Genomic DNA, 25288 nt, shown 5'->3' on the forward strand with positions numbered 1-25288 from the left:
GGAATCGTCTCCCCGGTAGATGAGGGGGGAGCCAAACGTGGGTCAGCAGCCGCACGGCCCCAGCAGAGCACTGAACTCACCAGCAGCTGCTGCTACACGCAGTGCTGGGCTGGCTGAGCTGCTCAGTTTGGGCAATGAGGGTGCCTCGGGGAGGGGAGATGCTGCCACGTTCGGGACTTCTTTGGCAGCTGGAAGAGGCTCCCTGCCCACCTGGGGGCTCCCAGCACCTGCTGTATTTCGGGCAGGACTTGGATTCCTGCATCCAAAGCCCAACAGGGACCTGCAGCTTCGTGGCTCAGGAGGATTTGCTCCAAAACCCAGTCCTTTCCGGTGGCAGAGCATCCCCTACCGACCCAGGATTGGAGCAAGGAGTTACCTGCACACCCGGGTGCTGATGAAACTCTCATCACCACTGTGCTCATCCCAGGGAGCCCAGCTCTGTGCCGAGCATCTTCAGAGCATCGCCTTCTGGCTGCCCCAGGAGGATGCACAACAGCCTCTGCAAACACAGGGGACAGCCTGCACTCCGTCAAGCCTTTTCCCATCTTCCAGCACTCAGAAACAGGCTTAAATCCCCCAGCATAAAGTCCGAGAGCTCTTCTGCTGCTTCTGTGGTCATTAATTATGACAATTGGACCTAGGAGGGCTTTGTGTGCTTCGAGTGCTGTGCGTGCAACAGCCGACCAGCATCATGCACACCCCACACCTCCCGCTGCCCACCCGAGCCCTGCAGAAGAAATTGCTACAGGAAAGAAAAATGGGAAAAAAAATATGTTGGCTCCCAGCATTTTCTCTTCTTTTTTTTTTTTTTTTTTTTTTTAATATATATATATTTATTTTTTACAAGGTGCATTTCGAGAATCTTCTAACCTCATGTTATGACGGATGCTGCCTGGCAAGAGCTGGGCTGGATTTAACTGGAAGCTGTTTGCTGGCAGTGGGAGCAGGGGACCCAAGAGGGCACTTTCCAAAGTACAGGGGGAAGTATTTTACATCCAAAAGAGGGGAGAGCTGTTAATGGGTACAGGCTCCCAGGACGGGAGCATGGGCTGGGGACCTGCAAGCAAAAACTGCTAACGTCAGCTCCGCCGCTGAGGATGCCCAGAGCCCTGGGCACAACTTCACTGTGCTCCAAAATTATCCTGCTCTGCAATATTTATCCTGTGTGAACTTTTCAGGACAGTTTATTGGCAGAGGAAAAGCGAATCAAGTATTTCAGAGCAGTGCTTTGCAGCAGGAAGCACGGAGAAGTCACACCAAGTATTATTGACACCAAGTCTGTAACTCCACCAGGGACAAAACAAATTCATGTGAGAGCTTGTCAATGACCCCCAAACACCATCGTTCTCGCTAAATACAGCCTCTCTTTAAAATATTGACTGTCAAACTCCACTTCCAGCTGCTTGGAATATGGCACAGGGTCCCAGCTCCTTGCACACTGTGTCCTCCTCCCTTCCCCATCCCTGGTGGCAGTGCTTTATTTGTTTACCACCGAACACAAGCCTTCTTATCGCCCAGCAAACTTTTAAAATCCAATTGCTTTCTGCGTGAAATGAAACTCAGCGTGCACAGTGCCCTTTCCTCCGCCTCCAGCCACTTCTGGTGCGTGCATCAAACCCCAGCAGCGCTAGCAGGGAGCGTACCCAGCGCCGCTCCACGCTGAGCACCAAACACCCGCAGGGGCACCACACGCCAGCCTCCGCTGCAGGCTGGGAAAGGGCAGCACTGCGTGTATTCCTGAAACAACTGAGAAGTTGCAGAATTAGGCTCTTACGAGGTATGATTATTATAATTATTCATAACTGTCATTGAGCTCTGCCTGTGATTGCTGCTCTACTTCGCTCCGCATTGAGGTAGGGGCAGCACACAAATGTGAGCACGGGAATATTCCTGTTTGGAAAAAAAGTTTCACTCATGCCTTAATTTCCTCCAGAAATCCCAATTACAGCACAAGCGGCCCTAGTACTGGTGAGTTCCTAGTGCCTGCCCACTGCACAGCCCAACACGCCAAGGGAGAGCATCGGTCTCACGCCAGTGCCTGCAGCTCCAAAGGCAGAGGAAGAGTCCCAGCGCCGAGGGGAGGAAGAGCAGGGAGGAGGAGCAGCCACCTTCATCACGGTGTGCATGGAGAACACCCCTAACTGGAAGCACCAGCTGATGCGTGTGTCGTCTGAGCGCAGGAATACATCAGAACAGTGGTCATTTATATTCCGTACAAGTATTTCACAGGAATCGCATATTGGGAAGAAAGATCATTTAAAAACGTAGTCTGCAAATTTCAGATTAGTGTCACAGATAAATTAGCAGTAAGGGGAAATGCTGAGCCTTCACAGCTGTCCTCCACCTGCACTCCTCCATCACTCACGCTGTCCAAACAGGAGAGAAGTGCCCTGGCAGCTTGTGATTCCTCCCAGTTCCTCCCCCTTTTAGCACCATGCTGTCACAGAAGTGAGCATAACACGCAGCCCAGGGCATCCTCAGCTGCTGAGAGGTGTGACACCAGCAGCAAAGCCGCCACCAGACAGCTCCCAGCTGGACATCCCGCTCCCACCTCTGGACAGATGCCTGCGGGGTGTCTGACAGCTGCCTCCAGGCTGGCGTTCCACCCATGGCACCGACTCCTTATCCCCAAATCACAGGGCCAACCAGCACGTCTGCTCATAAAACGCGTATTTAATAAAAAAAATCAGCAATTAGACGTTTAGTCTGGAAAACGTAAGGTCACACCAGTTCACTGGTTCAACTGGAGGACTGCTCGTTTTATTTCCTTAGCAGAACCATTCAGCACAGGAGCAGGTGAGTGCTCTGTACCAGTTATACTTCTGCAAGCACGAAACAAATAGCGATGTATGTTGGCGAGGCTCTTTTAAAGAAGCTATTATCTGTGTAATTGTTTTTGTTTTCTTTACATGAAGATTAATCATAACAAAGTCCGCAGGTCAGGCATTGTAAGATGAGTGGCTCTGACAATAAGCAGTCACCGGTGCCTTCAGAAAAGTTGCTTAATTGAAGCTAATTTCATTAAGTGACCTTAACAAATAGCTGTTTCCCTTCATTATGACAGAATGAATGATTCTTCATTTAAGGCACAAGCTTTTCTATTCTCTCCCCTCTTTACGATTTAACTTTGAAGCACAAACTACTAAATGTCCTTTTATCCAAAGCCTCAAAAGGGCTGAGTGCAATGAAAGCTAACCTAGGAGGTTCTTCTATTTGCACATATAAAGGATTTTGCAGTCAGCAATTGAATGTAGATAAATTATCTCGGAAATGAGAACACCAAGGCCACCTAGATGTCACGCTATGGAACCACGGAGGATTTTTGAGGAATTTGCAAGTGACAGCATCTTCAGAGAAAAATGCAGTGGGGAAAATCTGTCTGTCCTAGCCTCATGCCACTGGCACCTTCCCCTCTGCAGTCATGTTTTCACATACAAGCCAGTGCGACTGCATCACAGTTTCTGATGGGACAGCCACCCTCCTCACCTCCACCTGATTTCAGATAAGCAGGATCCAAACAGCAAGCTGCAAGCCACAGTTCTGACAATTTCATGGAGTATCAGACATGCAACACTTGAATTTGGAGAAAAGTAGCAGCAGAAAAGGACCCAAAGTCATGGGAAAGGGGAATGGAAGAGGAATCAAAAAAAAAAAAATTGGATCATTCTCTTCTTACCAACAGGATCACTTTGTGAAAGATGGGTTCTTAAATCCACACAGAGATGGAATGGGCCAGGACTGGATCAGCCACCCTCATTTCCTCATGACATTTCTCTAGCCTATGCCATAGCTAGAATTAAGTTACTCAAAAAGGCTGCCTAAGCCTTTTTTGTTTTCCTAAGTAGGCCCTTACAAATGACAAAATACTTCAGAGATCCATCAGTTAAGACCATCTCTTTTCCTTTACAAAGTTGTTCCCCCCCCACCACCATCCTGGAGTGTTTAAAACAGTTTAAGAGCAATTCAGATGACTTCACCAGCATATTAATAAAATCATTGTCTGTCATTTTTATTTGCGTGGCTGTGACCATGTAAAGAAATATAATAGAGGCTGTTTTCATTCAATACATTTGAAATCAATGTTTTCATTAGGATAAATGTGAGCCTGTTCTCAATTAATGCATCATCAATTCAAACCTAAACACACCTTCTGTAAAAGAGTTTTCAACCATTAGACTTAGAATGAATTTGACAATGTCAAAGTGTAAAGAAATGACAGGATAGCTCGGAAGAGGACATTCAACAACTGAAGTAACTAAGACAGCAGAGAAAGCATGAAACAAACAGAAATTGAGTTAATTCCAGCAGCTGCAGCTATGTGCCCAAACTCAACTGCACAAAGCATCCCCTCCGTGTGCCTGCTGTGAAGCGTTATCCTCAGTTCAGTTTCGTTCTGTTCCTCTTTAGGGCAGTTTCTTCCACTGTCATTAGTGCTTCTCTTGTGGCAAGAACATAATTTCCAAAATTAAGCTTATCAAAGTGTCATTCGGAATTTATCTGCAAAAACAACAACCGACAGACTCTCACCCCTGCTCCTGAACCAATGCGGACACATCAGAATGACAAGCAGCTTGCTTCTTGACTTCAGCTCCACCTTTAACTCTGCCTTTTTGGTTTTCTTCCTTTTGCTGACAGCAAACAATTAAACACTGCTCTAGAAAACGTGAAGTTCTCTTCATGCGTGGCCTACTTTTCAAGCAGAGGCAGACTCCTAGGCAACCTCCGCAGCATTACTCACTGGCATTTAATGTAGCCTGTCAGGGGAGCCACATTCCCCAGCTGAAGTAAACTAGTGGAGTTAGCAGAAAGGCAAGTGGAGCTTTCTCAGTCTGGTCAACTCATGCAAGGCCCCAGATTTACAGTTTTCTACACTAAAATTATTCTTCAAAGCTCAACCAACAAACCCCACCAGGAAGGTGTTTCCCATACAGCTTAAACTGGTCACAAAAATGTAGGGAACTTTACCAGTAGACTTGTAGCTTTTAAATAGGCACACCACAGGAGGGCTTCTACTAAGACAGGACCTTAGTAAAAGTCATGACTTCCCCCAAATATCCCTTATTAGTTTAGATGTATCAGCAAAAGATTATAAAGACCAGACTTAAAAAGAACGTTTTATGAATGGTTCCCTTGTTTATCTCAGCTTTCTAACATAGGTTGTACCAAATGAAATGATCACAACAAAAATAAGAAGGACATAACTTAATTATGAACAAGGTCTAAAGCTGTAGAAATTCTCTTTGCATACATTCATATTATATCAGAAGGAAAACCAACTGGCAAGACAAAAATATAGATATGCTTATACGATATGCATGAAAGACTAATTTACAGCAGCTTCTTTGGCACTCAGAAGTCATGAATATCAGTTTTCATTTCCGCTTAACATTTGTTTGAAAAACTTGGATGTGATACGTCAGGATATTAGACTTCAGTAACAATGTAAAAGGATACAAGCAGCAAAAAAAGATGTTTTTAATAAGCCTAAGCAAATTAATGTGTACTTTCACTTAAAGATAAAATCTCTAACATAAAACAAAACCATGATAGCACAAATACAGCAAAAGCCTTTTTTCAAATCCCACTGAAATAAACAGTAAGCTTACAACTAAGATTAATGTGAAATCGTTCAAAGATCAAGGAAGCAAAATGAATGGGGTATCGTCTCAGGGCTGGTAAATACTGATAAAAAGATTAAGAGATGGAATGATAATGGATGCCAGCATTCCTATTCTTCATACTGCTCTACCAAAAATTCTGACCAAACTATTGAGTTTTGCTGTGTGGATTTTTATTACCCAACAAATCAAGGAAATAAGTGAAAAGCAATCATGTGTCATGGCCAGCTTGATTAACTGAGAACGGTTTCTTAAGATCAAAAGGTACAAGGTACACTTAGTTAATAGTAAAATAAAAAATGAAATCCATGAAATTCTCTAAACTGCATCACAGATAGCCTTGTAAAACTTGTCAGAGCAATAATACTTCACTTCAATAACCCAATAAATAGTTCTGAATGGCCTTCTAACATCATCCAATATTGAGTCAGACCAAGCAGAACAGAAAGAAGGGAAAAAAGAGTAAAACATCTGATTCACATACATACTGAACGTGCACAAGTCCTAGTTCATTAGAATCCCTGAAAGCCAGCTTCAAAATGCTTGCTGAAGCTACACAAACTTAGAGATTTCCTTCAATTCCTAATAAAATAGTTGATATAATTCTTATGCTGCAGATGAACACCACAGAAGTTCATTAAAAGGGATCAATTTTAAAAGCAACCTCATGAGAGGCATTACCTAGCTAAAATTAAGCTGCATCACTTTAAATGCATTTGTAAGTTACTCATTACCACAAGACCTGAGAATCGTTTTCCCTTCCCATGTACTGTAAGACAAAGTTGTTCCTTGTGGACTTTCAGTCCTTCTCTTGTTGATATGTACAGCAAAAACAGGTCCCACAAATAATCAGACAGAAAAGAACTCCGTATCTTAAAAAAAAAAAAGACTTGATCACTTACAGTATTTGGAAGAAAATACAAATACATAGCAACAAGAGAAGTGTCATCACTGACAGTGTGCTGTCATCCACGATGTATAACCTGTTACCTAAGATGTATACCTTCAGGTGTTCAAGATAAAAATAGTATGGTTCCAATTACAGGAGAACAGGAGTGGATAAGAGCATTAGAGTGCTGCTACTCATTTTTGACTGAATACTGAACATCCAGTTTGACAAATTGGAATGACTTCAATAACCCCAGTCAATGTGTGCTTTTTTTTTTTTTTTTAAACATTATTCATTTAATCTCCTGGGAATACACAAGGGCTTTCCTGCCTGTCCTTACATTTCTTTGCTTGCCAAATGTTCAGGTGCCCAATAATCCTCCCTAACACCCTCTGAACTAACTCACAGCAAGAACCTGGAGTGAATTTAAAATCTTTCTGTATGCCTCTAAAATAATTCTTTGCTATTTTATTGTGCATGAAGACAGCTGTGCTTCACGGGAGTAGTGCTGCATGCCCTGTGAGAGTAAAAGTGACAGCAAATGTCACGGGAGATACTGCACTCCCTCAACAAGTCCAACCTCAGGTACACCTACGTAGTTATGAGATGTAGGAGCTACTGACAAATACTCTGAGTCAACTTTTTGTTTTTAAATGTCTTCAAAAATAAGACATTTGCATTCTGACTATACATAAAAAGGCTAACAAACAGTACTTTTCTAAAAATAGGAGTGTCGAAAGACACACCTTTCTCAGTCTTCCATATCTGCTCTCAGCTGCATCTTGTCTGCTGGATGCAAACAATGCTGCAAGAATTAAAGTCATGTAGATGGATAAAATCAAGGTGGTTTTGCGTTTGCTGCCTACATTAGACTACCATCTACAACAGTTCTGGATTAAGAGTTAGTTGCTGTGCTATTCAGCATGTTTTCACATTTTGCAGAATGAGATTACAGTACAGTATTCCCAAAATATATTGAACGAAACAGCTTACGTCAATCGCCTCAGGTATTTTTAGACTATGCTGTAGAATAAACACCACAAGATTGTTCTTACAGTTCACATTCTGGGTCCGTTTGACAATGCTTCCATCACAGATTATGATGAAGGTTTCAGCAAACTCAAAGGGACTATTTGGAAGTCTAAGATGGAAGCCATGTCCTGTGGTCCTTCATATGGCACCACCCTGAGAAAGTTACAGCAGCGACCTCAACGCAGTTCAATGCTGATAGATGCTGAGCCTACAAGCTGTTTCCAAATACCAGTACTTCACAGGATCATGTCTTTAAGATGACTAAGTGAAGCAAATTCTTGTAAACAAGAATTTGAAGACTTTCAGTTAAAGTAGTAAGGCAACATTTCCCACAGAAATACTTCTGCATATCTAATTGCTGAACAAGTCAATGACGAATTCATTTTTCAGTTGTACAGACACACTCTGTAATAACACCTAATGAAAGTATTGCTCGTTCAATAGAAGAACTCAAGTGTCTGCAGAACTAGAACATAGGTAGAAAATAATATATGAAAAATAATTCTGTAGTGAATAATAGAGTAAAATTAGGCAATTACACCTTCAGAAAGGTATGGCTTAGAACAGAATTGCTCAATACATAAGTCCCTATTTGCTTCCATCTCTAACACGGGATTTTTAAGAGCATGCATACCACACTCAGCTGATTAAAGAAAAAAGGCTATCAGACTTGGCATTTTTTCCTCCCATGTTTTGTGTTCAGTTAGACTGATGGCAGTTTAGGAGTAGCTTCCTCCATCTTAATCTCTTCAACTCGATCTTTTCACCTTCCCACATCACTTGGCAGTAGTGTGCCTCTGCTTTTCCTTACGTTGGACTACGTGTGGTGTATCTAGATCAAATGCTGCTGTACTCAGAGCCACGGGCACGAAGAGTCGCTGCTTTCCACTCCACTGCAAAGAAGGTGATTGTTCCGAAGAAGCCCACAATCACCATGATGAGAAGTTGCCACTGCAGAAGGAAGTAGTTGCTGTAGAAATATGCAACTGCTGCACAGATGGACTGAGAAAACAAAAGCAAAGATAAAGACCGTATGTGTAGATATCCAGTCCAGCATTGGTATATAAGGATGATCAAAGTGATATATGAACTGATACACATAGTTAACATGCATCCCTTGATACACTTCTTTAGAAGGTATGCCATCTTAAACTCCATTATACCTCAACATATGCCTTGATTTGATATACAACAGATTTAGTTTTAACTTGTTATTTAAATAGCATAAGCTATAGAAAGCGAACACCACATCCAAAAGCGTGTGTTGCATAGCAAGTGCAGTTCTCTGGTATTTCAAAACATTTTGTCTGGAAGCAACACAGCCAAGGCTTTAGGACAAAATCCAGAAAACCTATTTTCAGTTTTACAGCATCACAAAATATTCTATACCAAAATAGCTGGAAGTTTTGACAGGCATTGCTGCTCGCTTGCAGTATATCCTTTTTAAGGGTAAAGTTTTCATTAGAGCTTGCATAAAGAATCTTTACCTTTCTTGTCTATCTCAGATTTTAAATATCACTGAGAAGATATATAAGATGGAGCGGTGCACCAGAAAAAAAAATATCACAGAAGATAAAAGCCCTAAGGCAAGCAATGATAATCTTTTAAACTGGACACACCCTGGACTCTCCTGCCAGCACTAATTTATGATGGCGTGACCATCCGTGAATCGTTTCAATGCCTTGTACCTCAGTTTTCCTACTGACACCTCTGATTAACGCAGATCTTAACCCATCAGTATCAAACAGGGTTAATTCCTGTGAGCAAAGTGATCTATCCAGAACACACATATGAAGACTTTTCACTGAGTCTCCAGCTAGCATAAATACATCCGTTTTGGCATTATGACAACTTAAAAACAGGTAAAAAAAAAAACTTTTCTTTTGTCTGCATACCCACCTGGTAACACCCAATGTCATAACACAACACCTGCAAACTCTTCATCCAATACTTAAACTTTTTTTTCCTTTTAACTCAATCCTGTAGCTAAAAACTTAAGTAAATAAATTCCATAGACAAATATTTGCATAAAACTCAAGCCTGCTTAACTGTGCAAGTCTTCTGACTTTAAACAAGAGTTTCCAGTATTTCTAATCTCCCTCACAACTTGTAATAGCAGTTTGATTACATAATCACAGCAAGCTATACAATTAAGCTACTCCTACTTGAGAACTCCTCTGTGAAAAGCAGGTTCACATCCTTTGTGGAAATAACATTTTCTTGAGCTCAATAAAGAAGCCAACATGACACTTCAATAATATTCCAACAACCTTACATTCAAAAAACTGTGAGAGGTAGTACCTGAACAAACTTAAAGATGGCAAAGGCAGGAGCACTGTCTTCAGAATACAGGAATCCTAAAATGCTGAGGAGTTGGGTATTAAAGCAGCTGTCTCCCAGGCCCAACAGAAAGCTGCAGAATATGGCCACCTCTTTGCTGAAGGAAAAAGCAAACCAAATTTGAGAATCATTCATTCAAACAGCTTACACAGCTACAAACTAATGTACAAGCCTACGAACTATTTTTTGGCAGACTTACTTGGAAATGGAGAATGGAAGAAAGTTACCAAACTTTAAATTTCACTGGAAAAGAACTGGGAACATTTGGCTGGCAAAAAGAATAGTTTCATCAGATTTTAATTGCTTGAATGCCAAGACTTCTGTTAGTATTACCAACAATTGATTCTAAACTGAATTAGAATTGCTAAAAACTCATTTTGGTGCCTGGAGCCACAAAGCCCACATGGTAGTGATCGAAAGCTAAGACACATATGGTGAAGTCACAGAAACTGTGGGAATACAAAAGAAAGACCAATTCATATTGCAGAACGATACTCCAGTTAAAAAAAAAAAAAAAAGGTGCCTGTACAGGCACAAATGCTTATAATTGCATCTTAGCAGCTGTGCCTGCACAAACTGACAACACGAGCTTCATGCAAACTGGCAAAGATACACCCCAAAAGAAGGTTGCAGTGATGAGATAAGAAAGCTCCCTATGGTCTTTCCCTAACACTGAGCAGTATAAGACAGGCAGAGCACGGCTCAAACTAGATCAAGTGGACTTCAAAGAGCTTTCAAAGACTTTGGAAACTAGAGCTACAGGACAAGGCTGGTGCTCTATGCTACTGTAAAACTGAGCCCAACAGTTAAACCGAGTTCCTGACATCTAGCACAACAGTTGTTGGTCATACCCGTAAGAGTCATGTTCTCAAATGGCATAATTGCTGCCAAATATCCTCATGCTTTTTTAAATTCTTAAAATGAGTGTACACTGGTAGAATATCTAACACAAATATACCAAGAACTCCCAAAAGCCTTTTCTACAGGCTTAGTCTCTACAAAGCGAAGCAGCTTCAAGGAGTTTTCTGTTAAAGCACAGGCTGTTTATATACATCTTGAGATATACCAGCCAGAGCAAAGAGCTTACATACCTTGGAATCATATAAGCAACACCATCTGTTCCTTCCATGGGAGCAATAGGGGCATCATTTGGCATGTTTATAAAAATTAAATAGAAGGCTATGAAATGAATAATGATGCCTAGCATCACAACAGGGTTCCTGCCAAAGCGATTATTCTTGCTCAGTAAACCAAAGATTCCTCCACCTGTAGAAATGGAAAAGATCAAATAATAATCAGAACTGAAGAGATAAAGAACAGAACCAAACTTAAAATACTGAAAACTGAAAAATGATGAAAACATGCTGCAACTTTCCCCATGTTAAATGAAACCAGCCCCAAGGAGTTTGCCAGTTCTGCCAGACCAGCTTGCCAGATGACAGAACCTCTGGGTTGCTGGAGATGTCTGAGAAAATGTAGGCAGGGGATTTATCAGATGAGTGCTGAAGACAACACTTAACCTTTTTGCAAGATATTTTGCCAGGCTACTGTTTCCTCCAGGATCACAATGTTATGAAGTAAAAAGGGACAACCTTATGTTTAGCTTTTGTAGCTGCAAAAGCATGCATCTCTCTATGCAGCCAAGCTACTTGCCAACAGAAAATGTGTTTAAATGCTGCAGTACTTGAGTTTAACAAAAAATATATATTAACACTATCTATATTCAGTTTTATTTAAAAATCAAATATCATTTAACACAAGCTTTTAAGAAAAATCTTGTGTATTTAATGAAAAACAGTTATCATTTAAATAATAAATGTAAAGAGAATACAATTTAAGAGCAAAATATCAAAAATGCTGAAAATTACCAAATGCAAGTTTCTCCCATCCTAAATTGTGTTCCTCTGCACTAACCCAAGAACACCACAAAATCTTAAGATTCATAGCCAACAGTATTTCACATCCTACTTTGCATTCATTTTACATGGCGTACGATATAATTCACAGTGCAATAAAGAACCATGCTGACAATTTTATTTGAGATTTTATTTTTTGTTCACGTAATCGTTGCTAAAAGCTTGAAAGGCACTATTCAGCCAAACACAAAAAAACATTTTGAATAACTACAACATCTTAAACCCTTTCTCCTCTAGAAAGTGGTAAGTTTAGACTCACCTAAAATTTCTCCAACGCCAATAAAAATACCAGAGAGACCAATAAGGCTTTTCTCATCACCACCAAACCTATTCACAGCACCAATACATGTTCCATATACTCCAGAAAAGAATGTTAATTCCAAACCTTTGAAGAAAACCAAACAAAACTGACAGATGAGCTATTACAAAGCTAATGAAAAAACATTGTATCTAAATGTTTTTCCCTAAAGTAACTTTCAAATACATATTTTAATGAGGTAAACATAACAGAAGGAAACAAGAGGATTTTTAAGCTATGTAATTACAGTAATTTCCTATGCCAGTTTATGTAAACATTAGAAAAAACTGCCACTCTAATTAGTGTCAGATGCACTTAGAGTCAGTGCTGCTGCTGTTGACAGTTCCTGTATACCCTTAATATATAGTTTGCATCTTTATTTCTCAAGATCTTTGGAGTTTCATTCAAATGGAAAGCACTATGTGCAACAACACTTAAAATAACCGAGGAAATGAAGCAATTTCAGTTTAAGATGGTTTTCCCTAGATTATAGTATTTGTAAGACCCCTGCATCTCCAAATTCCAACAAATAGGTAGTATTTTTAGACTGAATTGTTTACTTTTTCCAAACACACATAATGAACTAAACTGAGCAAGAACAACTATTTTTTAAAATTCTTCTTTCTTTCTATTGTCATTGTTGTGAAGAAAAGTAATGTAGCAAAAGGAAACAGTGTGAAAATACTAGCTTCTTAATAGAAGTTATATTTAAAAGAATATAAAGTGTAATGCTTAATAAAAAAGTTATAAACTAAATCTGTTTCTCATTCACCTCTGTCTTTTGTTATTGCAAAAACACAGTACACCACTTACTGGTCTACCAGTAGCAGGATATCTAACATGGTATGTGAACTGCACAGCCTCAAAGCTGTGATCAGTCTTATTAATCAGACCATATTGTGGGGGGATGTAAAAACTTTTGTTAACCTTAAACTGAGCTTTCCTATAAACTGGCAATATTGACCAAGAGCCACCAGATGGCAGCAGATGGTTCTTCCAAGCTGAACTGACTTTTTCCACATACCTTCAGGACCTATTTCAAATTAATCATGCAAGACCAAACTCCCCGTTGCCTCATTATCTTGCTTCACATTCCTATTGTATGAGGACTTCAAGTTAATTTGGGTTAACACAACACTGGAAATGCTGTGAAGTAACTTGCAACTCAAATTAGTAGCTCTTAAGTCAGCTTGCACCACTATCACTACTTCCACTGGAAAGTGACTGCAAACTTTGGCAGACCTTATGGCACCATTTCTACTTTATTCACATTTTAAAGTTTCTTTTCACCTACAAGACTTAATTTTTCATAATGGAAACTCAGAGATGAGGTTCGAAAGATATATCTATCTTTCCAAAAACTTAATTTGAATATTTTGAGCATTTTATTTTATTTTTGTGGAAGAAGTGCTTTAATATACAGCAAAAATAAATGCATTTTTATTCTCCTGCTCATAATTTGGTCTAATGATGGCAGGTCAAGTTTAACTAAAGTTGATAAAAAGAGAGCTCCTACCACTGTAAATACTAAAGACAAAAATGGCTTAACTTTTACCTAGTCTTTGTTTTAGCCTAGGTTCTATTGGGAAATCCCCCACATCTCATTACAAGCCTAGTAAAGGTGATACTGAAAGTGTAATCTGCAAAAATTGTAATTCAGATGTAATGTAGTTGGATTGAATATAAACTATAACCTACTGATAGCACAACACCAAATTACATTAAAATTAGCCACATAAATTTTGCCTAACTCTCAATTTGGGTGACCCTGAAGTATATCAAAACAAGTATCATTATATGCCAGTGTTAGCAGCGTTAGGTACACCCCTCCTCTCATACAGAAACACTTTCCAGAACATAGAAATGTCATAAATGAGTAACTCATTCAAAGATAACTGAAATGTTCAAGTAACATTTGTGGAGATACAGAATCACAATTCACTTTATATGGTTATTGGTTAAAATCCCTAACAATGCCCCAACACTGCTACATCATTACACACTCTCTGCTTGCTTCATACCTGTGTAGGCTGTTGTAACACTGAGAAGCAGAATCTCCTTGGTGAAGCTTAGCTTTACAGATCTCTCTATAAAGACACAATAATAGAAATTAATACAGCTTCCACTAGCATTATGAAGAGTATCTGCACTTTTGCTCTTTGCTTAAAGCAGAAATAAGTTGAAATTATTCAAACTGTGACTTTACTGAAATAAAAAAATTACAGAGTGCTAAACAGACAGACCTTGACTTGTGCTTTAAAAAAAAAAAAAAATGTTTTGATCCTAAAACTTTTTTTTTTTGTAAGAAATGCGAGAGAGGGAAATATTAAAGCAGGAGATGAAGTTTTCAAACGATCTCAGAATTAGCAGACAGTTTTTTTTGTTCTTGTTTTTTCTTAAACTCACTGTATTTTTGTACTCTCAGTTCATGGTGATTATCTCCAAAAAGAATAAATGCTTTTTTTTTTTTCCATGAAGATCTCCATGTTCTCAAAACAAACTAACAGTTACAAAGTTTGATATGGCATGTTAGTGAAACTGTGGACAGTCCAGTTCAAAAATGTTGACTTAAATGGTATCATTTGGTGACAAAATAAAACAATATACAACTTCTCTACTAACATAACAGCATAAAGGAGAAGAAAACTTTACTTTAATGCAGTAGCTTTCCCAAGCAGTGACCTGCTGTTTTTGAGCTTATCTGTATAAGTCACTGTAAATCTTTGCTTGCAGTCCAACTTTGTTTCTATGATACAGCCATCTGGAAGGAGCACTTTTGAAGCATAAGAAGCCAGCCCAATATCCATATAGAAATCTGAATTCTTATGAGGCTCAGAATTCAGTCCCATAACCCTATGTGAGTGGTCATCGCTGGTCTGAAAACCATTGCCATTTGGCATTCATTTTCTCCTGTAGACCAGACCTGAAGTTCTATATTTGAAGTGGAATAACCTAATTCTTAACCTCATCTGCCTGCAAATTTTTTTTGTTCTCAATGATTTGTACATTATCACACCTCAGCAGAATCATGGAGAATTGTAAAAGATATGTTAGCATTTTTTTTGAAGCAACTCATTTTAAATAGTACTTACTAAAGGCATCCACTGCTTTTGTCATTTTGTTTTGTGCAGACCTGGGGAAGCAAATGACTTAGTCAAAATGGGAAAAGAATAGCCACATTTCATTGCCAAGCTGGAAAGCAACTGAACTCATTTTTTAAAGTGGCTGTATATTTTTAGGCCAGCATTATATACCAGAATATGCCAATATATTGTTAGAAGTTTGAGACTTTAAACTACTGACCACAAGTTGTATTTGCTTTCTGGGCAAGTGAATGCCATTCAAAAATTAACCTACTCAACAGACCTTCTGAGCATTTTTCACAATGAGCACTTTTTTCACTAGCATACCTGTTCATGATGTTCTAACACATTCATTGTCCTTTTAATTAAACAAAGATATCTAAAATGATGTCTCAGACAAAACTGGACTGAATCTGTCTGCCTACCTAAGCATTTCTAATGTATTCAGCTGTGGCCTCTATACATTTAGAGAGGATGCAACAAACATATCAGTATGCAAGAAAACTTATAAAAAGGAAGGGAATAATTTCTGCTCATTACATCCCTTAACCTGGACTGATGAGGGCAAGAAAGATGATGAAAGGTAGCTATATGTTTAACAATCAGCAAAAAAAAACACTTGCCATAAACACTTACGAGCTTTCCCCTGGGATTTCATTAGTAGAATCTGCCTCCCCTGGAGCTTTCGTGTCCTCTTGTTTCCTAATCAGAAAGAAGAGAACTGTGCCCACCAGACTGATAACAGTCAGCGCAATGAAGACAGTTCTGCGATCGCTCTCTGGAAAAGCAAGTAAGAGTCATAACTAGATGTGCAGAAGTAATTCAAAGTAAGACAACTACCTTCACAGAACTAATACAGGGATACTTCTTTGTGTTTAAAATGCATACCAATTTTCAAAACTTATGTTGCATATGGAGCAAAAAGAACCCAGCTGCTGTTAAATCCCTATCTCAGTTTTATGATTCTCATAAAATATTGTTATGTTAAAGAGTGTTCCTTAATTCTCTCACATGCTATAGCCAAGGAGGAGCCAATTAGCAATGGAAGTGCATAAATTATTAGAAGAATAAAGTATGTCTTTCAAGATTTGTATAATTTAGAGTAGAGATGACAAGCTATGCCAAAACCTTTCAGATTTCTAAAAAAAACTCTTACCAGCATCACAAAAGTTAACACTGTAACATCAAACTATTAGGCCTGTAAACTACAAAGGCCTTAAAACCACTGAAATCTCAATAACTGACGCAGGACATAATGTGTTGATGGAAGAAGGTAATTACTGCCCTCTGCACCTGCTCTGGCACACTACTCAACTTGTTTGGCACAGGAAAACCTGCAACACTAAAGTCATTCCTATTTGCAAACATTAGTGAGGGGAAAAAAAACACCAAGAAACAGCAAATAACTGTGACAGAACTAACGTAAAAACCTGAGGACATTGTCTGTGCTTATATTTACTGCACTTTAGCTTAAAGGTAAACAGGAAGCTGTTCTATGTCAATTAAAAATAACCAGTGTATGATTATAGATCAAGAAGAAAATGTGCTTCCTCTTCAAAATATCTATAATGTTCTCATAGAGGTAGTAAAAGGAAGGAGGAATTGATTTTTAAACAATGTCAAACCTTCCAAAACCTACAGCTATCTTTTAATAAAGAGAAGTCTCAAGACATCAAGAGTGTCTTCCATTTAAAGATGAAGGTAAATGTAACAGCAGAACTCTGATAATAAATTGCTGTATTCTGTGGTTAGCAAGGGCAATGAAATCTAGAATGCACAGAACTTCAAGGCCTCCTGTACTTTCAGTAGCATTCAAGTCTCTGTGCTAAAGATGATGGAATGTGGGAGCTGACCTTTCAAAACTAACCTGTGCAGTGCTACCAAGCCCATGTCTGTAGAGAACCTGAGAAGATATATCTAACAGAGACATGACTACTCATTTCAACAGAGCAGCATTTCTAAAGCATGATAATTATCATTTAGAAGTCAACATCTTATTCCTGATTGAACAATTTTTCTAACATATAATAGACAAGGCTATTTCTCCTATAGTCATTCAGCTAGATATTTTAGTTTGTAAGACCACAATAATAAAATAAAACAACTCTCATGATCATTACAGACCAGGTCAATTAACCCTATTTATTAATAAATTTCCAGCAATTTTTTTTTTTGTAATTAAAGTCTTACGATTTGCTCTATCTTCACTATTGCAGCTTTCTTCACAGATAGCCCTACCCAGCTTGCCTTACTGACTTCAGCAGTTGCCAGAAAACTTTATTCCTTTATTTCATAGGTTAATCAGTCTCCAATCTGATTTATAATCATGGTCTACACTGGGAACTTACTCTGGAATGGGATAGCATTCATATTAAACACAGTCATTCCAGAACACCTTTCCCAACAAACGTGAGTGTTTTGGCATGCATGTGCACAGAGGAAAATCCCATGGTAGCTACCACAGAAAACTTCATTCTGAACTAGCATTTTGAATAACTTTGTAGGAAATATCCTAAAAGAAGTCATCCAAAGCGCACTGCATGCAGAAAACCAACATACAAAATACAAGGGCTGTGTGTACTGTGGAACACTGAATCAAAACATCCTCTAAAAATACAGTCTATTGGGTATCGTACAAGTTTCTTGCTGCTTTCCAGTTATTTCATATGTTCATGTTACTATACACCGAAGGATAGTTTCCCACAAAGAAGTAATACCCACCTGTTATGTAAGTTTTTCCTTGCCAAGCAAAGTATATGTAGAGGTTTCCAAAAAATAAGCTGCAAATAAAAAAAGACAGCACAGGTAAGCAGCACTTTCTGTGGTTAGATTAAGGTTATAGCATCATGGTAATACTATTATATGCAAAAGTAGTGAAAGAATTGTGAAAGAAAAAGAAGCTAATCATTCTCCACATCAACTGCTAACTCCATACAATATTTCAAACAGTAGAGGATTTTTTTTTTGCCATGAGAGTAGGCATTCATTTTTAGGAATCAATACACAACAAGATGGCAAAACCGAGGAAATTAACCATCTAAGTTGCCTCTCTCCCTGATTTTGTTGAGCATAGCTTAGAAAATTGGCCTATCCTATAGAAAGAATGTTGCAGTGCTTCCCTAGGAATCACGTGCCTTGCCTGAAATATTGGCCCAGCAACGCTAAATTGGTTGTCAACAGCTCAAGGGAAATTCTGTTTCTACCTATAGCTTCCTGAAGTACATTAACTCACAATGAACAGTGACTCAAAACAGCCTAAGAGTGAAGCTTCCTCGTGTAAAACCATGCATTTTATTTCCTGTAAAGCACGATTAGTTGGGATTGTAGAAATTGCTCCTCTGGTAAAGTACCAAGATGTTAATTCCTGAACATGAAACTTAAAGGACACAACAAGCACACCACTGCCTCATACTGATGTTCCATTAATGCAGCATTCTATCTCCCCAACAGCATTAGCAAGGCAATTTAGCACAAGCTCAGCAGCCCAAACACTGTGATTCATTCCCCTCATTACCTCCCAATATCCAGAATTACTGTACAAGCAGTGGTAAGAGGTATCTGCCTTCAGGATACATTTGTGGACCTGCCATCAATGAATTTCTTTGCTCCCTTTTTGGTTTTGCTGACACTGCCCAACTTCAAACCCTCCTGTAGCAGCAAGTTCCAGAAGTTTATAATCCGTCATGGGAATAAGCACCTCAGCTGTTCCAAACCAATCCTCCTCCAGCCTCACCAAGCAACTAGAGCTCCAGCATTTGGTGAGTAATAGCTTTACACTCAGCTCATCTGCCACCTTCATGTTTTGGTAACCCATGAGTAACCCTTCTCAGCCACCTTCTCTCCAAACTGACTGGCCCAGCCTTTTTAATGTCTCCTCAAATCTAGAGCTCTATTTTCAAGCATGTTGTTGTTATTTTTCCCTATACTTAAACTGCATTACATTCTCCCAAGATGGATAAACCCTTTCTGCACAAAACATTCAAAGGCAAGCTTTCTTAAGGCAGGAACACAGCATCCACTGCCCTTGTTGAGGCTGAGCATTTTGTTGGCTTTTTTTAGTTGCTGCAACGCATTAAGCTTAACTTCAGAGAACTATCAACAAAAAACATACGCTTTCTTCTCTGACTTCCAGCTGCCAGTTCTACCTTCAGCATCTTCCTTTTGGAAGCTCATCAGTGAGCAGCATGGTTCAACTGCTCCCTCAGGGTAAGAAGGCTAAGAATCAAGGGGGATAACACAACCAGCTAGGAAGGAACCTTACCAGCTAGAGGCCAACTCCACATCCCCAAGTAAAGAAAGCCAAAAGACGGACTGTAGATAGGGTCACCCAAGAGACCAGAGCATCAAACAAGCTTGTGGTGATAAGGCAAGCCAGAGATCAAGTCAAAAAAAACAATCCACAGGCCAGAGTCATAACCAATAATTGCCACACAGGTCCACAGTAACAATGCAGAACTAAGATGGGAAATCATTTTGTGGATTGTGGTCCAGATCAACAGGGCTTAAACCAGATGCAGGCATGCATGTATCTGAACTGGAGACCAGTTCTCCTCTAGCACAGCTCCAGAAGAAGTAAAGGCTCAGCCCTGAGCTTAAATGGGGGCACATGGGTGGGGTGGGGAGGTAGTGGTCCCAAGTGAAGCAGTTCAAGGTCATTAGGGCTCATTAGTACGCTCAGGATCCTCAAACAAATTAACACAGCCCTCCAAAATCAACAAGATTTCTATTACATACACCAAATGGTCCCAAAACTGAAATGTATATTTTAGCGCATCAAAAGCGGAGACTTGCAATAGGTAGCTCTCATTTGCTGTTCTGTAATGCACAATAGCAACAGTATTTTTGCTTCTAACTTTCCCTTCTGCTTCATTGACTGCAACATGCCAGTGGATGTTTTTTGTGTTTTGTTTTTTGTTTTTTGTTTTTTGATGCAGTCTACCATTTATCAAAAAATATAAAAAGTAGCATGTGTACACAACCAAAAATATTAACAAACTAAGATTACCTGGACTGTAAGAGTGCCCAAAATACTCCACTGTTCCTTCCAATGCTGTTTTCATCAGAATTTACAGTCAAGCAATTTCCCTGTGCTGTCCATAGTACTGTCATATACAAAAGATATTGGTCAGGAAATAGAAGTGTTTTAGAGGTATATTTAAATATAGCAAATAATAGTGAGCAGAGTAAGAGCAATGCTTACCAGCAGCTGCAATGCCAATAAAAACAGAAGCAGTGTAGAAACTCCACGTAGAAGGTTGGATAAAAACTGCAATGTACAAGCTGGAAGAGAACAGATCTGTTTATTGAATGTAGACTTAAAGTGGACAGAGTTCTTTGACAAATGAGTATCTCACTTGGCTTCTTCTAAATCCTCTACTGTCACCCAAATGACCTTGGAAAATAGTTCAGGTCATGTGTGAAAAAGGTAAGCTTTTAACTCCACCAAGCATGCAGAATGTTGTTACTGTAGCCATTAACCTGAGACCACAAACTGAACTCCACAGTCAGCAAAGTCTGGAAATGCTGAGGAAAAAATACACTCTGTTTCCAGTAGCCTGAAGGACCTTGAAGTTACTCACCTCCTGACACATACACTAGCTCTGCGAGACACTCCGCTTAGCCAGTGCAATTTCATGTATGGCAGAGTACTTTTGTGTGAAAAAATGACAGAAAGACATTTCAAAGAAAGCAGACAAAATCAAAAATAATACTTGCCTATAAAATAGGCCACTAACAACCATGGAGAGTTGAGGTCCCACTATTGCAACCACTGAAGGTGAGAAAAGGTTTGATGCCGAGAATACTCCATAAATAATGGACATGCTGCATAAATAAAAAACAGAGATGGTTAAGTACTTAAAATACAGGTTATAAATGCAGCTGGTTTAAGAAGACTGCTCAGTTGATTTCAAAGTATCAGTATAGATAACTTATGTAACTGCCTAACTTTCATATTCAAATATTCCCTTCCTTTCTCTTACTAATTACCTGCAATCATTGCACTCTGTCTAGGAATATAGGAGTGTATAATGTTTCTAGGACTGATGAATCACGTCCCAAACTATTGCAGGCCAGCACATCCTGTCATTTACAACATGGATTTGTCAAATTGTGCCTTACCAACAGTTACTGTATTTTGTGCCCAGTACTTCTACAAGAGAATGTACCAAAAGCTCTTTCATCTATTAGTGAGATTTTCAGCTTCTATAAAACACACCATGGAAATTGTATAGACATATTTTGTGCTAGCTGTACTTTTAATTTATATTGAGACTGTAAATCCTTCCCAGCAGCAACCGGGTTTTCCTATATGACAGATCAATTGGTTTACAAAAGCTCCCTGACTGTACTTGGTGAGTCTGGCTATGCCAGTGCAATAAACAATCAGATTGGTATTTTGCAGCTTTGAACCTTGCTTCTCTTCTTGTCTTTCTGATTACTCCTTAAACATTTACATTGCAGTATTTCCTGCAAGTTGATCCAAACAACCCATTCTACACAAAGGCACAGAGGTGTACATGGACAAACAACCAAGGCTTTAGCAAGTTTTAAACTTCATTCTTCATCTCCTAAGACAAAAAGCTGAGAATGTGATGACTGCATGTCTTTTCTCCCTACAAAGAAAATATCCAAAACGGGCATGTAGCTCAATTAGAAATTAATAATTCAGAATAAAACTAGACTAAGTGTGAGAATGCCACATTTTAAACTGCTTTGAGTCAGCAGTACGCTAGAATCTCTTGAGATCATATCTCTACCAGATGTAATTATAACTAGCTTCACCCTGCAAGGAGCAAAGTAGTAAGATCTGTGTAAATTACCTCGTGTAGCCGCTGCCATGAAAATCTGTGCTGTTTAAATTTGTTATAACAGTTTGCTGTGAGGAGAAATCAAATGAAATAATGTTAGAATGTCTCTTGTAATTTGAAAACATTTGCATTAGTTTGAAGTCAGTATTAAATGTTAGAAATTATCATTAACAGACCCTACAAAGTACTTAATTTAGAGTGTTAATTACAACTCACAACACCTCCACACTGACGATGAAGGAGATATTTGGCAGGGAAACATTTATGTTTGAAGCAGTAATAAGTATTTTAGGATTATACTATGATTTCACCAAGATCTTCAAGTATTTTCCAAAACTTGTTTCACAAAACACCTCTCTTAGATAACTATGCATGACTATCTTCATGTAAAAAGTGGGGGGAAAAAAGGCTGAAGCTGTACTCTTAATTTAGCCTGACTCCTGGACTTCAGCTAAGAGTTTCCATTCTTTCTGTCTTCCTGTCAACACCCTGTTCCGTTTTTTTTTCCCTTGAATCAGCTTTAGTGATCATGAGACCATGTAATGAGCTGGATTCTCTGGCAGATCTGATTGAAAATCACTTTTAATGACTTTAATGACAATACAGTACATGATTGCATGATTACTAGGTCCGGTTCAGTGATATGCTATAAATTCATTGCATAACAGAACTTCTATGTTCGCTGTGCTGTACTTAGGTACTGATACATGGTATCATGCTGTGCAACGATTTTAATAAGAACTGTTGTAAGCAATTATTTCTATAATGCAAGGAAGGGCATTTATATGTCTGAATCTAGAAAGGATTCTTCTTACACACAAGAAAAGAGAAGCTCTAAGGCCTGTAAGCTCAAGAGGTATGTTGAAATCTAACAGCCTTTCAAGCATAAAACTATATTGAAAGTAATGTCAACAACTAAGTCAGAGGATCTGGTCTATCAGATTCTAAGCATTTAATCAGTAAGAGTGCAGTGTGCTTGTATTAGTAAATGTGGATTATGTTATTCCCAATTTTGCTTCAGCATGCAAAGATACACAAGATATACTAGCAGTAAATTTCTTCTTCAGATGGAACGTGACTTGGCAGATCTAGCAATTGTGGAAGTCTGACTATTTGTCAGATGTTATCCTCATACCCCTCAATGTCTAAAGACACTCTAGGAGAAACTACAGGCATATTAAAAAGGGGTTAATTATAACATCTTAGTCAAATATTCTGAAAGGGACTGTGTAGGAAAATCAGAAATATGAAAGATACAACTGTTAAATATTGCAAGTGTCAAAGCAGACATTGAAGTTCTAACATTTAACATGATTAATTATTTTTCTAAGCAATCAGGCACAGCTACATATGTAGCTATATTAAATAAATAAACCGCTTAAATATCCAGTTGATCAACTTAATCTAGTTAATGCTAAACCTAAAGAAAGGAGAAAAAATTATCTATTGTATATTAAAAAATCTCCAGTAAAGCAAAAGACAATAAAACTGTGATACAAATGCGGCATGTTTTGAAATTCACACCTACCGCAATATTTCCACATGTTTGAAAAGCTGTAAATATAAACATAAATGAGACTCCCAAAATAAGTACGTTGAAAAGTTTTTTTGATTCAGGAGACATTTTGTGTTTTCTTGCCAAGTCCTCAGCTTCAGTCTGGAAAACCTCTATTTCCCTTGAAATAAAGTCCCTTTTCCCTTCAGTTTCCACTGAAAGTCCTGTTTAAAAAATAAAAAAAAAAAAAAAAGGAAAAGAAAGAATGCTTCAAAAATTATGATTACTTATTGCTTCTTGTTAGTTCTAACAAGAAATCTAGCGACTGTCTTAAATAATGTACAGCAAAGGCAGTAACTTGGAAAACAAAAAGGAAAATAAAGGTTCAAAAGGTAACATTCAAGCTTCTCCCTACCTTCTCCCATGAAGTTAACAGAGCAGGCTGCAGTTACTTCTTCGTGACATCTCTTGCCACCAAACGAAGCTGTTTTCTAAATATCAAGCTAGTTAATCAACGCAGTTTCTTGCCATTGTTCTGGATCGGAATTCCAGCCAAAAGCTGTTAAATCACCTGACAAAGGGAAGATGAGACATTTGTACACACAAGTCATTTCCATGTATGTTGGACAGGAAATCGGGAACATTTCACAATACGGATCAGCTGACTCTGCCCAGAAAGCCCTTGTGCACTATGGGAAATGCAGTTTTATGAAAGTACACTTTTTTTTTTTTTTTTCTTCTCTACTTGAAAGTGTGGAAATCTGCTGAGTGACTCCTAAGGGCAAAAGATTCCCACTTCAGAGAAACCAATGTTAAGTGCTTCAGTGCTACCAATGCACATGTTCTGCTCATTGCTTCTGCCTTTCATTATCTTAATGATTCAGGAGAGGAGACGGTCTTTATAACATTTCACTGCTTTGTCTCAAGCAACTACATTCATTTTTAGCGACAATAAACACTTAATATTCTGTTGTATGTTTGTTTGTTTGTTTTATGGTATTTTTCACTAATAAATTCAAGATCAATTGATCTTTTCATTTTGAAGATCTCTGTTAAAATATCAGCAAAATTAAAACAGGGAATCACACACCTTCTATGGACCAAATTGTTGCTTTTTACTGTTAGAATCTTGTGTATGTTCTATCGAAACATAAGCCCCACTTAACTGCCAGACAGAGAAAGGGATGGAAATCCAGAATTGGAGTAAATGGCAAATCACAAAATTTCACACCTGCTATCTACAGTAAAGGACTAAAACAAAATCCATACCTCAGCTACCGTGTTTAATATTATTTTTAAATTCTTGAGTTGTATTTTCTAAAAATGTAAATTTTACCTTTTAAACAACTTTTACTTGAAAAAAGTCAATGGAACCATGCAGAAGCCGCTTTACAAAGATGAAATGAGAATATCAAGGTGCTGTTTTTAATTCAGGTGAAGCTAACTTATTTTCCTACATTAAGTATGTACAGTTCAGTTAGATTTTTAAGATCCAGCTTTTATGGTTACTTTAAGCTGTCATTAAAAAAAAAATAAACCCCATGTTTCCAATGCCTCTAGCCACTGTGTTCCACTCACGCTGCTTTTTTCCCCTTGTACTAGCAAAAACATTCACCCAGCTACATGGAAAATTGAGCTGGTATGCTGGCCACAGTAGGTTATATTGATTTGAACTTATTGTGAAACTCACTTCAAATCAATATAAGGAGAAAAGAAACAGAGGAAGCTCCTTGTGTCATTTTAAGGAAATTGTTGGAAAGATAGGATTTTGAAGGATTTCAGCAGATGAATCAGAAAATTTTGAATCA

General features: G+C 38.6%; 1 protein-coding gene across 1 annotated transcript; it reads right to left on the reverse strand.

The window, feature by feature from the left end:
- Nucleotides 1-3992: 3992 nt before the first annotated feature.
- On the reverse strand, nt 3993-24102 carry MFSD11 (major facilitator superfamily domain containing 11). Its single transcript, XM_084298738.1, has 14 exons — nt 23896-24102; nt 23514-23704; nt 21998-22053; nt 20892-20999; nt 20377-20456; nt 20182-20278; nt 17898-17956; nt 15813-15954; nt 15186-15226; nt 14115-14180; nt 12055-12180; nt 10971-11145; nt 9841-9976; nt 3993-8541 (listed from the first exon to the last, which is right to left on the reverse strand). Exons 1-14 carry the CDS (start codon nt 23903-23905, stop codon nt 8377-8379), a joined length of 1452 nt encoding a protein of 483 aa, XP_084154864.1. The 5' UTR covers nt 23906-24102; the 3' UTR covers nt 3993-8376.
- Between the last annotated feature and the right edge of the window lie 1186 nt (nt 24103-25288).

Source organism: Netta rufina (assembly GCF_964035555.1).
Source record: "Netta rufina genome assembly, chromosome: 19".
Classification (NCBI taxonomy): Eukaryota; Metazoa; Chordata; class Aves; order Anseriformes; family Anatidae; genus Netta; species Netta rufina.

What these genes read in the sequence shown, in the direction of transcription:
- MFSD11 (XM_084298738.1), bottom strand. An exon ending in TGGGCACTCTTACAGTCCAG is followed by an intron (nt 17,957 to 20,181) that starts GTAATCTTAGTT and finishes TTTTATTTGCAG; the next exon opens with CTTATTTTTTGGAAACCTCT. An exon ending in GAAATCCCAGGGGAAAGCTC is followed by an intron (nt 15,227 to 15,812) that starts GTAAGTGTTTAT and finishes TTGCTTCCCCAG; the next exon opens with GTCTGCACAAAACAAAATGA.